This window comes from Protopterus annectens, chromosome 7.part0, assembly GCF_019279795.1.
Source record: "Protopterus annectens isolate FY-2018-M chromosome 7.part0, PAN1.0, whole genome shotgun sequence".
Taxonomy (NCBI): Eukaryota; Metazoa; Chordata; order Ceratodontiformes; family Protopteridae; genus Protopterus; species Protopterus annectens.
In genome coordinates this window covers 638,969,468-638,986,535 of record NC_056739.1, presented here as the reverse complement: position 1 = coordinate 638,986,535, position 17,068 = coordinate 638,969,468, and the positions used below count along the sequence as shown (strand labels likewise).

Genomic DNA, 17,068 nt, shown 5'->3' with positions numbered 1-17,068 from the left:
AGGCAGTAACAAAAACTCATATTTTTAACTTTTTTTTGCATTGTCTGTAACCATTTATTATTAACCAAACACACATCAGCAAAAAATGCATAAATGTGCTTCAGAGACTATCAGCATACCTATATGGGGTTCATAACCCTCCAAACTCAAATATCCTACACTTCTACAGCTCTCTAATGGAATGCTGATACTGCAATATTCCCATAAGGATGATCTGCCCATAAAATTTGTGAAAATATTTTCTTCTTTCCTGCTTCAGAAGGCAGGTTAAGGGGGACATAACAGGCACCTGATTTCAAATCAGAAGATTGCAGGCTCCATCCTACCATGCTCATTTGGTATAATATATTCATAACCCAATGTATTCCTCACTTGTGAACAAACATTCACTACATGTCAAGCAGATTAGCTTCCCTGCCATCTTCAGGGTAAACCTAGATAATTACAACAATTCTGTTTGATAAGGCACCAAAAAACTACTAATAAAACTTCAAAGGTAACAATATGAGCAAGTAGCTGCACCGTAAGCCCAACACATGAAACAAAATGCTCACAAAGAGTATATTACTCCAGTCTTTTTATTGTTAATAATTGTAAACATACTAAACTGTAACACAGCACACACTGTCAAAATAGCCAGGGAATTGCTATGGCTAGGCTTGTATAGGCCCTAAGGCTGATAGCCTAGTACCAACCTATGAACCTATGAAGTTTCAGCACTCTTCATGAACTTGTTCAAGGATTGCTGAAAGAAGGATAACTCTTAATGGCAGTAAGTCAGATGTTTGGTATTGGATAAGTACTAATGTTTTACAGTGCAAACAAGGTACAAAAGTAAACTTATGGAGGTATGCATCATCTCAGTAAAACTAGTGCAAAAGTTCAGTTAGAAACTAAATGAATGTTGTGCACAGCCACTAAGGCAGACACACACAAAATGAAGTACAGTCTTTCCCAGAGGTACTTGGGAAGCAGGGATTATCTTAAATCTCTATTCTCTCAAAAAATTAAATAGGGAGATGACATTAGTTCATAAACTACCTTAATCAAATTGTCTGGTAATGTCTTGACTTCATCACTGACATCAGCCTTGTTTTTCATTGCTTCTCCCAAATGTTTCAGAATGCTTGTGACATCTTTGCCCCCCTAAAAAAAAGAAAATCGAATCACAGGAGACTCCAACTACCAACTCATTCTGAAGAGATGAGCTCTGCAGAGACAAAACGTAATGTGACAAAGTGCTGAATTACTCATTCCTGTTAGCACTTCCTAAATAAGAACTAAAGAGCTCCCATGAATAACAAAACTGGTTATGATAAATAAAGAATATAACAGCAGCAAAGATTCTTAAAGGCACACAAAACATGACTAGTGAACCAGGTTAGGAAGAAAGTGCATATTTAGTACATTTACAAACTTGATAAAATCAAACAGAAAAAGTGAGTCTTGTAGCACAGAGTATAAAGTCCATGTGTTTTTAAATAAAGTGAGAATTGGAATACACACGACTGACTTTCTTCATAGTCTTAAAAACAGGCCTGCATTTTGAGATCAAGTACTGTGGAATCTTTGGAAACTGAAAAACATTTCTTGCACTCATGCATCAGCAAAGTGACAACATTAAAGTGAGAAATTCTTTGATGAGGTCTATCTTTTTTTAACATCAACAAGGTAAAGGGGTGTAAGGATCATCTGACTTTGGATTAGAAGATTGCAGGTTTCATCTTACCATGGTCGTTTTGGCATAATATATTCATATCCCAGTGTATCCCTCAACTCTTGAACAAACTTCCACAACACGTCAATCAGGCTAGCACCTTTAACACCTTCAAGGTAAACCTAGATAATACTTGTTATATTTTTGTCTCCCTGTCTTTGTCTTAGAAGCTGTGTTTTTGTAGTAGTATGTGGGCATTTAACAAGTATTTGCCTTTTTCTGACACAAAAGAAAAAAACATCACAGTGACCTGAGATTGCTGTTGCTTCTGTTAAGTTTGTTTGTTTGTCTTTTCGGCTTTTCCTGGTAAGGGGCCGCCACAGCGGAACTCCGGTCCGCTAATGATTGGCAGTAGATTTTTATGGTGCCGAGTTGCCAGCCCGATGCCCAACCCATTCATGCATGTCTTTCGGAGGCCACTCAACCGCGGGGAGGACATGCAGACTCCACACAGAAGGCACTCCCTGCATACTAGCGGAGAATCGAACGGGAGAACCTCTTGCTGTGAGGCAACAACGCAACCGCTGTACCACCGCGGCTTAATCCCTGTTGCTTCTGTTAAGTGCAAAAAAAATGTGCTCAAGCAACCGAAGTGTGGCTCAGCAAAGTAAGAACTTTGAATAAAACAGAAAAAGCAAGTTCTGCACTTAAACCCATGAACTTTTTCACTTCAGTTTTGGCATCTTGCTGATGCATGGGTAGATAAAAATGCTTCCCAGTGTCCAGATATCACAATATTTGTCTCACAATGCCGCTGTAGTTCACACTTCTTTGGAATGTTCAAATTTAAGACTTTGGGGAAAATTAGTTTAATTTTTCAAGAACTTCAAAACCACATCTAATATTTTCTAAATTGACTGCATTGATGTCCTTACTTTGTATAGTAGATATGCTGTGATGAAGCTTGCTGGCTGAAACTATCTTGGGGGGAATCCAGTATCTGTTCCCATTCATACTCATAGGTTGATAGGTGTATACTAGCCTAATGACCACTAGGGCCCTTATAAGCCTAGCCATGCAACCCAAATATGACCCACAAATTTGATTTATATAGGGGGTGATATAATGGCTGCCTCTGCCCATCAGAGACATAGTTGCCAGAACAGGGATGAATTTCCAAATACCTATCCATTGGTCCAAGTTGCATTTAAATAGGGTTAGGGAGGAATTCTTCTTCACATGCTTTGGCAGCTTGTTCCAGAGAATGGGAATTCTCTGAGAAATGTATCTGTCTCCTCAACCTCTCCTATGTCACAAGCAAAATGTATTTTTTGAGCTAGTAGTTCTGATGCTGCTTGTTTTGCAGATGTGCAAAAATATCATCTAAACAGGGTCCATGGATGCTATGTACACCAGGCAAAGATCACCTTGCAGTAGTCTATTTGACACAGAGTAAAGAAACAGAGCTTTGTGGCAATCAGCATAGGATATTGTGTTTACTTTCTATATTCTTTCTGTAAATAACCTTTGTGGATGCTCCAGTTGCTACATGTGTCAGGAAAGGTACTTACCAAAGGAGGTATTATACTCTAAAATGGTTTTGATGAGGGTCAAGTAAAGTGGTATGATGACCTCTTTGGACCTAGATGCCATGCTCTTACTTATAAGCTGAGCAACATAAAAGGATCTTCTTACTACCTTTGACACATATTGGTCAAAGGCTAGGTTACTATCTACATGAGTTCCCAGATCCCTGACTGATGAATCAACATTTAGGGGTGTTATACTGATGACGTACTTACCCGGGATGGCAAACTACCCAAAAGGTACTCTAATGCATTTCTTGGTATTGAGTTTTAAGCCATGGATTTGGCACCAAACATGTCTGTGTTAGACCTTCCAGAAGAGTGTTCCATCTTGGGGGGAATCCAATGTCTGTTCCCAGTTTGCAATAATCTGTGAACTTGGTCAGTCAGGGGCCTTTGACATTGGCTTTGAACTCTGAGAAGTAGATGCAAAAGAGGACAGGGCCCAGTATAGGACTCTCCTGGGGACTGGCCTCTTTATGGAGGTAGCTTCACTGAGCCTAACTTCTTGGGTCCTATCTGGGGAGCCAGCTAGCTACCCATCATGTTATAATGGGTTTTATGCCTAGTTTTGTAACTTTGCTGACAATGCCCAACTGTGTGACACCATAACCTCTGATTTTAAGACAGCCCTTTGTAGTGAACTTATAACTGGAAAACTAATTTTTGCAACCTCTAACACAGATCCTCAGACTTTTCAATTATTGCACTCCTAGTGGTGGAGGTTGGGGGGGGGGGGGACTCACGTGCCCTCTCCAGCATTTATGCACATGGGCTGGATGTCAGTCCTTCCAAGAGAGCTCAGTTCTTGACTCCTTCTCAAGTATGTACCACTCAAAACACTAATACAACATGAATATACACAGTAAAACTTCTAAGGTTCAACTTTTAAAAGGATTCCAAAGGCTTCTATTATGTAGGGATGGCATAGTGGCTGCCTTTCCTGCACAGAGTTGACCCATTCAGTCCTTCGGACCATTTGTACTCTGGTGGAGGTGAAAGTCAGGTATTCAAGAGTGGGACAGTCTACAGATCCTGTCAGCAGCTAGTGAGCTTCTTGGTCAATACTCTCATAAGGTGCATGCATGCTTCCACTTGTGCCCAGCTGCCACACCCCTTGCAGCACAGGTATGCTAGGCTATCCTTGCTGCAGGCAATACACCTGCAATCCTGAAGGTGTTGCCAATACAGCAAACCAAGCTGCCTCACTTCCTCCAGAATAGGCAAGCCACCATCAGCTCCTCACTTCCACACTATCTTGCCAATCACCTGTAGCACCTGTGCTACTACTCGAACATGAGTCATCAGGGGACACAATCATAACTTTATCCTTCTACACCAAGGGGCCTGGCTAACTAAGAGTTAATTGCTGTTGAGGAATGTGTATGGCACTCAGTTGATAGTATGCTGCTATACTGGAAACAATTTTGCATGCTTATCACAACAGGAATGTTCTGGGGGGAATATAGTGGGTAATCATGTTGGATAATATTTGTAGGCCACTGAAATTATTCTTTGCAGAACAGTTAATTATGATAGAGATCATATTTTGTCTGTGACCACAGACTATTGTTATCTAATACAATTCTGTCCTAAGGGGTAATAAAGTGAATTATTTTGTAACAGCTGTATAGGCTTAAGCTTATTTTAGCTTTTAAGCTATTGATGCAAATGGGCATAAAGTGGAATTCAGAATTTGGCCTACCTGTTTAAAAGGGGATACCTGTTCGGTGTTTTGCATGGAAGGGAGATAGTAAGACTAAGCAAGGGTTTAATATTTGGCTGAGAGCCAAAGTACATACATTTCTTTTTCCTAGATAGATTATGCACATATATTTTAGGGCTACAGCTCACTTTATCAAATCCACTAATATTGACTATGTGTCTTTCTCATTAAAGATGTTTTTGTGTGTCTTTCTCATTAAAGATGTTTTTGGATTGCTGGCAATACTGATGTTCCACCTGCCCTTTCCACTCGAATGATAAACTTAACACTAATTCCGCCTCTGTCCGTAACTCCAACCTTACACAGTATAGTACAGTTGTGTAAGTTAAACTTACGATAACAGTAGATGTTCCAGTGATCACTGTTGCAGTAGCCTTAGCTATATGGGTAGATAACCTTAGCTAACTACATTAGGGAGGTCGAAAGAGAAGAGTTCAGGAGACCCTGGAGAATGGTCCTAACAAAGGATCAAGCTTAAAGTGCTTTGTAAAAGTATATACAGAGAATCAAGAAGCAGCTTCTAGAAAATGTCTAGAATCCAGTTCCTTTCCAAAAAGCTATAAATGAAGGCAAGGCCTTGACCCTGTCTGAAATAGTTTTCCTATGGTAAGTATAGTAAAAGGTAATAGCCATAGAAAAACATTTGGAAATATTCTGTTTTAACACAGGTTGAGTCTTCTTCTTACCTCCACAAGAAATGAACAACTGATCTGAACAGCTGAAAGATTTAGTCCTGTCGAGATAGTACCTGAGTTGTCTGTGGACATTCAACATACAGAGTATCTTTCACCCTCATTTTTAGGTTCAGTGAAGAAAATGGGGAGATGGCTAGTTTGGCTTAAAGTAAACTTGGATACCACTTTTAGCATAAAAGAAGGATTAGTTCTCAAAAATACAATGTCCCTATAGAAAATGAAAAAGAGTTGACACACCATAAGAGCTTGCCACTCATACCCTTCTTGTACAGGTCAGAGCAATCAGTAAAACTGTTTACCATGTTAAGAACTGCAAGTTAGCTAGATTATCTGGTTCAAATGAAGCAGAAATTAGCTTCTCTAACAAAAACGTAAGATCCCAAGGGGGCCACTGGTTTTCTTGGAGGCCTCTTATGTAAAACACCTTTCAAGAACATGTTGACATTAGACTACATTAAAAGAGGAGGATCCATGGGCAGACATGCTGATAAATGAACCTTGACAGAGGAATTAAGAAATACTATAGGACAGTAACTCACACAAATATTGCAGAACAACTATCCCTGAATGGGGGCTGGTTACGTTGTTGGCACAAAATAGAAAACCTTTTCCATTTGCTAATATATAATTTTCTAGTAGCAGACTTTCTTGTCTCCATTAGTACCTGCTGCACATCCTCAGTAGCCAGGTGCTTAAAAGGAGTTGAGACCTTATCATCCAGGCAGTCAATTAAAATTGACTGATGTTGAGGTGTATCAAACACTCCTGTTCTAGTGTAAGTAGATCCAGTCTGTAAGGATGGTGATAATTGCCCCTAGTCATTTCCAAAAGAAGGGAGAACCAAGGTTGCCTTAGCCGGGGGGAGTCATCATAATGATCTTGGAAGATTCCTTCTCAATCTTCAGAAGTAGCCTTGATATTAGTGGAAAGGGTGGAAAAGTATACAGGAGCATTCCTGTTCAAGGACAAAAAAAAAATAATGTCTTCCAGGTCTTCTTGCATGCAGTTCTGGAACAGAATCTTGCCAGCTGATTGTTCAGAGAGAGGGCAAAGAGGTCCACATGAGGAACTCCCCACAGATGGATCAAATTTTGGAAATACCCCTGACCTAGTTTTCATTTGTGAGGGTGCTTAGCTTGTCTGCCACACAGTTTTGATCTGATGGAATGTAGGATGCCTGTAGAGTGAGACTATGGTGTGAAGCTATATCCCAAGCTAAAATGGCTAGTCTGCAAAGGGGGGCATGACCTGGTTCCTCCTTGCTTGTTGATGTACCACATAACTGTGGTATTGTCTGTAACTACTTGAAGAGGTCCTAGGGACCAAAGCTAGCTCAGAATTGAATGTCTTGATCTAGGCAAGTGACTCATTGATGTCCCCACATATTATCAAATTAATAACAACGTCCTACGCAAGCAGTCAGTCGTGAGGGATTTGGGCACCCAGGTTGACAGCAACCTGACTTTTGACCATCGTGTTGCTTCCATTGTATGGAAAGTTTTCTACATGGCCCACCTCATAATTAAGGGCAACACAATAAGCATTTGTTAAGCTTTCACTTACAGTGCTTTGTAATTAAGCAGGTCACCATATTGGTCAGCCATAGGGCTCTTTGTTTCTACTTGAGTGGTTGCCTCCTTCCCCTGTAACTTGTCCTGTAACTGAAGTAAACTGACTCTTACATTAATAGCTGTAATACTTACCTTATAGCTTTAGGACACCTTAGGAAACCTTGTAAACTGCAATAGCCCTGCTACGCTTGGGCTCTCTTCGCTCCCCTCCCTGCCCGCAATTCCCCCCCGCCCCAAGCACCTCTAAATTTATAGTACTATAGCCACTCCTCCAATTTCTAGATCCTATCTGCTTTCATCTGGGATAATTCCACCCACCCCCATTCTACTACCTACATTTTAATAGCACCTATTAGCTTTCATCTGGCATTCTCCCATCCCCCTTCCAGTACCTTTACCTCACCACTCTATCTTCTGGTGTTGCATCACCAGGTAAAACAGTTCCTTAACTCACTAGCTGAATCACAGATAATGATATACTCCTCTTTACTACCCCTCTTGTTCACACCATACCTCCTTACCTTGTATGAAAACCAGTTTCTCATGGGATTTCAGGTCCCAAAAGACCATACTATCACCCCAGCTGTAAATCCTTCCACCTTCAACCATACTTACAGTACCAGATCCTATCCAACATCTTGTTCCGTCTATCAACATCTCAACCCCAGGCACATTAGCTCTAGATCCAAACACTACCACAAACTAATAAACAAATTCCTGAAGTTCATCCCCAAGTATAGACTCAACATAATACTTGGTGGTGATATTCACCCCAACACTGGCCCACTCACTTCAGATACACATACCCCCTCTACTTGCAATCTAAGCTACAAACCTACAATTAATAGGCCAACTAACTCTCTCCTAGTCTGTCATCTCAATATTAGAAGCATTAATAACAAGGTACATGAATTGCATGCACTTCTGGATGTCCACTCCCCTGAGATTCTCTGTTTATCTGAAACCTGGTTAAAACCTAACACTAAAGACAATGAAGTGTTACCACCTGGGTACAACATACACAAGCTGGATCATGCTTCGAGGAAGGGGGGTGGGGGTGGGGTAGCTGTACTCTATAAATCTGAGTTGAATGTCACCATAGATGTAATACAACCTCCTCAGATTAATAACTCAGAGATTCTTGCCACCAAATTGTAACTTAATAAAAATAAATGTATTAATATAATCTGTATGTACATTCCCCCAGGTAACAGTATATCTACATTTGAAGATATCCTGCACTGGCTATCATGTCACTACCCCCAAGAAACCCTACTACTTGGAGACTTTAACATAGACTGGGGCACCTGTTCCTCAGAATCCCCAACCACCCATATTAACCTGCATGCATTTACACAAATCATATCCACCCCTACCAGGATAGGTAAACCCAACCAAAAAGAAAGTATACTTGACTGGGTACTCATAAACAGTCACCCCCAACTGTACACCTCTGGTACCCTCCTTAATGGCCTAAGTGATCACCTTCTCACATATGTAATTAAGCACAAAACCATTAATTCCCAACAACCCTTATTCAGAAAGGTTAGAAACAATAAAAACTTTGACCCTGCCAAATTCCAACAAGAACTAAACTCATGTAATTGGTCTATTCTAAAACACCTCCCCTTAGAGGAAGCAGTAGCATACTTTAACAACAAATTCCTTGAAATCCTTGATTTGCATGCACCTGTTCGTTCAAAGAGAACCAAGTCAAAAACTGCACCATGGCTTTCTATAGAGTCTAAATTCAAAATTACCCTTAGAAACAAAGCATGGGCTTTATGGCGTTCTTCTAAAGACCCTCAAGATCACACTAAATACAGGCATTCCAGGAATGAAACCAAAAAATCAATTTTACAAGACAAAAAAAAATACTACTGTAATTTACAGACAGTAAATCAAAATAACCCTCAGAAGTTTTGGGCAGTTTTAAATAATCTACTACATCCTGAACAAACTTCAACCCCAATCCCTGCTACTACTATTGATAAAACTCCTGAAGATGTTTCTGAAAGTTTTAACCAATTCTTTACTGAGACAATTCAAGCCCTAGCTAGCCAACCACCTCCTAGCTCCCCTGGTCCTGAAAGTAGCACCCCTAGAAACCTACTCGCGTTCAGCTTCCAACCAGTCGCCACTTCACTTATCCGTACCTTGATCAAAAAATTAAAACCCACTACACTTTCTGCTGATCAACTCCCTGCCGAGTACCTACAAAAATCAGCTGATGCTATTGCTTACCCCGTCTCAATACTAATCAATCGAACCATAGTAGAAGCTAAAATTCCCACCATCTGGAAAATATCCTATATAATCCCACTTCACAAAGGAGGCAGCTCTACTGAATTCTCCAATTATAGGCCAATAGCTATACTCTCTCCACTTGCAAAGATTATGGAAAAATGTATTCATAGACAACTCATGCACCACCTAATCCAAAATCGCCTTATGGCAGACACTCAGCATGGCTTCCGTCCTCATCACAGCACTACTTCAGCCCTCCTAGCCTTTACTAACACCATAAACCATAATCGCAACAATAATTATATATCCTCAGCCCTCTTTTTGGATCTTTCCAAGGCATTCGATATGGTTGATCACCAACTTTTAATCCACACCCTGCAAACATTCTGTCTAGATACTGGAGCCCTCCAATGGTTTCAATCCTACCTGAATGACAGCAGGCTGTCCTCTGGCAGAACAAACTCTCTAACCTTGTACCTAACACCCTTGGAGTACCACAAGGCTCTATACTAGGGCCCTTGCTGTTCTCCATCTTCATTAACAACCTTTATACTGTCATCCCAAAGGTCAGCTGTATGCAATATGCTGATGACTCTACTCTGATTTGCTCAGCCACATCTTCAGTAGAGTTATGGTCAGCTACTCAGACCACCTTTAATACAATAGAAAACTGGCTTTCTGAACATAGTCTGATCCTAAATCCCAAAAAAACTAAAATGCTATTATTTTCACCAACACGTAGGTCTACCACTTTCACCTTTACCATAAAATCAAATGATGGCACAATAATCTCCCCTGACCCATCTACAAAACTATTAGTTGTCATCGTAGACAATAATCTAAAATTCGACCTACATGTTAACTAAACTATCAAAACCATCAATAAAAAACTAGGGTCACTTTACAGAATAAAAGCCTTCCTAACCCCTCCAGCTAAAATTGCCATAGCTCGCTCTCACCTTCTTTCAACCCTTCTGTATGCATCCCCTCTACTCTCGAATTTAAACAAGACTGTCCTTAACAAACTCTCAATTTGCTACAACCACATTGCCAGGTTTGCCACTGGGCTGCCTTTTAGAACACATCATTGCATCAATCTAAATCAGCTTGGGTGACTTGAACTACCCAGCCTAATCCAGTATAACCAACTGATTATGGCCTATAAAATCCTCTATAATCCAGACAATACTCCTGCACTTAAAAATATTATCACCCCCTATAACAATCCTAGACCACTTCAATCCTCTAACAAACTACTAATTCAGACTAGCAAAATTAATAACACAGCCGGTGATTCTCTCTTTGCAAACTCTGTAAGTATTTATTTATTTATTTTATTTTACATTTGTTAACCGGGCTAGTCTAACTGGATATATTTCCATTTTCAGCAGAGGCCCGGGGAGAAAAACTCCACATCTAGACAAGACAGATACAACATAACAAAAAAATCATAATAACAGATTAAAAAGTGGTGGGACTTTAACTCCAAGACAAGAATGATTAATCATAGTGTAAAGGTATAAACAACATATTCAACATAATTTCATCTTTAGAACCATTTAGAGAAAGTAAAAACCAAGGAAAAGAGAGAACATTAATCTAAAGAAAGTGCAGATTTAAAGAGATATGTATTGTCAGAAAGAGAGAGACAATAGCCATGTGGAGGAGAAAAACAAAGAAAATTTTAATCAGGCTTAGAGCAGGAACATATCCAGTGGTTTTTAAGGTAAACTCTGAGTTTTTGTTTAAACAGAACAGTAGATGCAATTGAAGTAAGTTCAGGAGGAAGTTTATTCCAGCGTTTCCCAATGGCATTCGAGAAAAGGGAATCACCAGCAAGGTTATTAGATTTGGTTAAGGTAACTAGCAGTTTGCTGGAAGAGCGGAGTGAGTTCAGGTTTGAGTAGGGGCTTAAGAGGTTAGAAAGAACAGGTGTATTAAGAGGTTGGTAAAAAGCTCTTTGGACAAACATAAGTTGAGATAGAAGCAACATGTTTGTTAGTTCAAGCCAGTTAAGTTGTTGCAGATTCAGACAATGGTGGGTTCTGAATTGCTTCCCAGTAACAAATCTAGCTATGTTATTGTAAGTGGTAGACAGTTTAGAGAGATTGATTTTCTTGAGATTAGTGTAGATAGGTGAGGCATAGAGAAGTGTGGAAATAAGATGTGAGTGGGCAAGATTAATTTTTGCTGGGAAGGTTAAAAAAGTTTTGATTCTATATAGATTGCCAAGTTTCCTGTTTACAGATTTAATGGTATTGTTGATATGAAAGTCGAAGGAAAGATTGTTGTCAATCGTGACACCTAGCAATTTAGTAGTAGAGTCAGGTGATATGATAGTTCCATTATTCGACACGATAGTGAAGTCAAATGTAGGGGATCTGGTAGTAGGCTTAAAGAGTAGGAGTTTGGTCTTTTTTGCGTTTAGGAGTAGGCAACGTTTTAGGAACCAAGTTTCGACTTTAGAAAATACAGCTTGAGTGTTAGTTTGAAGTTCGGAAATGGATTTAGCAGAGCAAATAAGTGTGGAGTCGTCAGCATATTGAATGCATGTAGCCTGGGGAATGGCTAATTGTAAGTCATTTATAAAGAGGGAGAATAGAAGAGGTCCAAGAATAGAGCCTTGGGGGACCCCAAGTGAAATTGGTAGAAGAGATGAGAGTTTGTTATCCCAGAGGACGGCCTGTTTCCTGTTAGTGAGATAGTAACTGAACCAGTGGATAGCCTTAGGTTCTAAGGAAAGAGATTCGAGAATTTTTAATAGGAGAGAGTGGTTAACCATATCGAAGGCTTTGGACAGGTCAATGAAGAGAGCGGAAGAGAGGATGTTATTGTTGCGATTTTTGTTAATAAAGTCTGTAAAGGAGAGCAGAGCAGTAGTTGTGCTATGATAGGGCCTGAAGCCATGTTGACAGTTTGTCAGAATGTTATTTTGTATGAGGTGATTCATTAACTGATGGTGAACACATTTTTCCATTATTTTTGCGAGTGGGGACAATAGGGCTATGGGCCTGTAGTTAGAATGTTCAAAGGAGTTTCCTCCTTTATGTAAGGGTATGATGTGAGAGATTTTCCAGATATCAGGGATGGTTTCTTCATTTATGGTCCTATTAATAAGAATAGATATGGGATAAGCGATTTCAGAGGCTGCTTTTTGAAGGAACTCAGAAGGAGGCTGGTCAGCTGAGGGGGTACATGGTTTAAGTTTGAGAATACATCTCTGTATAAAGGTAGTGGAGATGGATTGTAGCCTAAAGGTTGGTAGTTTGGAGGATGCATGGTCAAGGATGCTAGTATTGTCACTGGAGAGATGGGAGGCCAAGGAATTAATAGTATCAATGAAGAATGAGTTGAAAGTATTGGCAGTATCAAGGGAAGAAATTATATCAGACCCAGAAGGGGAGGGAGTGGTAGTATGTCCAGGGTGAAGACGTCTGTTTAGGGTTGACCAGAATTTTTGAGGGTTATTGTGATTCACTTGCTGAAGATTGCTATAATAGCTCCTTTTGTCAGAGGTTCTCAACTGCATTGGTTGTATGTCCATTTTTTGTTTAATTTACTTGGTGTTTTTGTCCTCTTGTGGGCGGCACACACGTAGTACAAGCTAAAGTTCCTTCTATCCCTTACTTACCTGCATACTATTTAGTCGCCATATCCCCTTGCATTTATTTTTTGCTACCCACCTGTTCCTGCTAGTCTTCCCATAACTGTGACATCCTGCTTGCCTTGCCTCTTCTGTCTCCTCACTGTCTCTCCATTACTTTTTTCTGGCTGCTGCACTCCTTTTCTCTGTTCTTCCTACCTTTAGTTCACTTACGACAAGGTCTTATATATATTAATACCTGCTTACTTTCTACTTTTCCCTCCCAGTGTCCCTCTGCAAACTGTATATATTACTTACCTATACCTTGCACCTACTGTCCCCTTCTATTCTCACTGTACCCTTTCATGTTTTTTTCACCTAAACTATACTTTTTTCCCACTAATACCTGCACCTGTTAATTTACTTGTATACTGCCTGAACCCTCTCAGGTTCCTTAACTAACTCTCCCTTTCTTGCTTTTTAAACTACGTAGTTTTGGTAACTCGTGGTGTTCAACTTCCCTGCTTAGCTGATTGATTTCTGCTCTCCTCTCTAACTGTTTCCTGCTGGCTCTCGCCTCCTGCCCCCACACTAAGCCCTCCACGCTTATTGGTTTTCCCTCCTGACTCCCCTCCCCCCCCTCCCTCCACAAACTCTACATGTAGTGGTTTCCTCTCTGAGGCGCCATCTTTGAACCTCATCTAGCTCATTGTAGGTCTCCCCTGGTTTGCCCGCGTGGTGTGCTGCCTGTAAGTGCAACTTGTTTTTCTCAGCAATTGTGATTTATTTTTTCTTTTTTGGTAAAACTGTAAATTGACTCTTAAAACTTGCAGTCGCTGAAGTTCTTTCAACCTGTATGTTGTAAGCGCTGCTTGTCTATGGTCTGCCTTTTGCATAAACTACTGATAGTGGTCGCAAGTGCGTTTTTACAGTAACTCCTCTGTAAATGGTGTTCTGTTGTACTTACCTCTGATTTTTGCTGCTGTATGCAGTCGCTAAGGAGGTCTTACTCTATGTGTTCCGTAGGCTATAGATTTCTTTGTACTTTTGCCTATGTTTATGCTGCTACACCTAGTCGCCAAGATTTCTAAAGCTAGACTCCTATAAGAAATGTTTTATTGTACTCTGCCATTGTTTTTAGCCACAATATTGGGTCGCTAAGTGATCGTTACCCTAGAGCACTATTAGCAATGTACAGTGGTACTTTATCTTTAATTTAACTACTGTTTTAAGCTGCTTAGAGGTCCAGATTCACGTGCTATGTATGCGTTGTTTTAGTGTAGCCTGTTTAGACTTGGCTATTGTATACAGTTGCTAGTTTAAAGCTTTTTCTTTACTAAAAGCCCTTATATTATTTAAGGGTAAGAGGTTTACCTCATTGTGAGGTTTCCTTTCTAATTAACCCAGGTATATATAATGCTGCTCTTGTAGTTTGTACACGGGATAGTTTGTGTGGACAGCACAAGGTTTACAAGGGCTTGAGATTAACCTCGTTGAGAGGTTTCCTATTGTAATAGTACAGAAACATACATATGCTGCTCTTGTAGTTAGGGCCCAATATAGTGTGGACAGCACAAGGATTACAAAGGGGCAAGGGATTAACCTCGTCGAGAGGTTTCCTATTTCAATAGTATAGATATAAACACACGCTGCTCTTGTAGTTAGTGCCCAGTAATAGTGTGGATAGCGTTAACTCCTACTCTACTGTTTAGAAATGCACTATATTGTTACTAGACCTGTATGTATTAAATATCTTTTGCTTGTAAAGTGAATGCACCTTCCACTAACAACTGTTTAGCACCCTAATTTTGTATACTATTACTGAATCTACCTCCTGCTGAATGTATCTCCTGTAATACCACTAGTTGTATGTATAAATGTATTATACCTACTGCTGCTAACATTGAATATTGCCTTGAATAACTGATACTGGGAATTGCAAATATTGTTTTTCACCCTGTTACCTGTATTTCTCACACTTTGGTACCTCTCCATACATCCTATTTCTAACCACCGCTGTTCTTTCAATGACCTTTTGTTTTCCTAACCCGCATTATTGTTTTTTTGTATTCCAGCATTAAAGCCTAGTGCTCCTCATCGGGTTGTCCCTTCCCTGCTGGCTTATCTCTCCTGGTTTCCCTGAAGCTACGAAGCTGGCTATCTGTACTGGCACCCAGGAAGCACCCCTATCTCCTCTTGAGTAAAGGCTGTTTAATTCCTAATCTCACCTGCATTGGCTGTACGTCCATTTTTTGTTTAATTTACTTGGTGTTTTTGTCCTCTTGTGGGCGGCACACACGTAGTACAAGCTAAAGTTCCTTCTATCCCTTACTTACCTGCATACTATTTAGTCACCATATCCCCTTGCATTTATTTTTTGCTACCCACCTGTCCCTGCTAGTCTTCCCATAACTGTGACATCCTGCTTGCCTTGCCTCTTCTGTCTCCTCACTGTCTCTCCATTGCTTTTTTCTGGCTGCTGTACTCCTTTTCTCTGTTCTTCCTACCTTTAGTTCACTTACGACAGGGTCTTATATATATTAATACCTGCTTACTTTCTACTTTTCCCTCCCAGTGTCCCTCTGCAAACTGTATATATTACTTACCTATACCTTGCACCTACTGTCTCCTTCTATTCTCACTGTACCCTTTCATGTTTTTTTCACCTAAACTATACTTTTTTCCCACTTATACCTGCACCTGTTAATTTACTTGTATACTGCCTGAACCCTCTCAGGTTCCTTAACTAACTCTCCCTTTCTTGCTTTTTAAACTACGTAGTTTTGGTAACTCGTGGTGTTCAACTTCCCTGCTTAGCTGATTGATTTCTGCTCTCCTCTCTAACTGTTTCCTGCTGGCTCTCGCCTCCTGCCCCCACATTAAGCCCTCCACGCTTATTGGTTTTCCCTCCTGACTCCCCCTCCCCCCTCCCTCCACAAACTCTACTTGTAGTGGTTTCCTCTCTGAGGCGCCATCTTTGAACCTCATCTAGCTCATTGTAGGTCTCCCCTGGTTTGCCCGCGTGGTGTGCTGCCTGTAAGTGCAACTTGTTTTTCTCAGCAATTGTGATTTATTTTTTTCTTTTTTGGTAAAACTGTAAATTGACTCTTAAAACTTGCAGTCGCTGAAGTTCTTTCAACCTGTATGATGTAAGCGCTGCTTGTCTATGGTCTGCCTTTTGCATAAACTACTGATAGTGGTCGCAAGTGCGTTTTTACAGTAACTCCTCTGTAAATGGTGTTCTGTTGTACTTACCTCTGATTTTTGCTGCTGTATGCAGTCGCCAAGGAGGTCTTACTCTATGTGTTCCATAGGCTATAGATTTCTTTGTACTTTTGCCTATGTTTATGCTGCTACACCTAGTCGCCAAGATTTCTAAAGCTAGACTCCTATAAGAAATGTTTTATTGTACTCTGCCATTGTTTTTAGCCACAATATTGGGTCGCTAAGTGATCGTTACCCTAGAGCACTATTAGCAATGTACAGTGGTACTTTATCTTTAATTTAACTACTGTTTTAAGCTGCTTAGAGGTCCAGATTCATGTGCTATGTATGCGTTGTTTTAGTGTAGCCTGTTTAGACTTGGCTATTGCATACAGTTGCTAGTTTAAAGCTTTTTCTTTACTAAAAGCCCTTATATTATTTAAGGGTAAGAGCTTTACCTCGTTGTGAGGTTTCCTTTCTAATTAACCCAGGTATATATAATGCTGCTCTTGTAGTTTGTACACGGGATAGTTTGTGTGGACAGCACAAGGTTTACAAGGGCTTGAGATTAACCTCGTTGAGAGGTTTCCTATTGTAATAGTACAGATGTATACATACGCTGCTCTTGTAGTTAGGGCCCAATATAGTGTGGACAGCACAAGGATTACAAAGGGGCAAGGGATTAACCTCGTCGAGAGGTTTCCTATTTCAATAGTATAGATATAAACACACGCTGCTCTTGTAGTTATTGCCCAGTAATAGTGTGGATAGCGTTAACTCCTACTCTACTGTTTAGAAA

General features: G+C 40.2%; 1 protein-coding gene across 3 annotated transcripts in view; it reads right to left on the bottom strand.

Annotated features, from left to right (window-relative positions):
- The window catches only part of GABPB1 (GA binding protein transcription factor subunit beta 1), a 2,781,617-nt gene that overhangs the window by 188,949 nt on the left and 2,575,600 nt on the right, over positions 1-17,068 (bottom strand). For 2 of the 3 annotated variants that reach the window (XM_044077209.1, XM_044077208.1), the window contains exon 9: positions 1,042-1,146. The exons of the other annotated variant lie outside the window; for it this stretch is intronic. In XM_044077209.1, the coding sequence (XP_043933144.1) occupies positions 1,042-1,146 (105 nt within the window). The remainder of the gene's footprint in view (positions 1-1,041; positions 1,147-17,068) is intronic. 3 annotated transcript variants of the gene reach the window in all.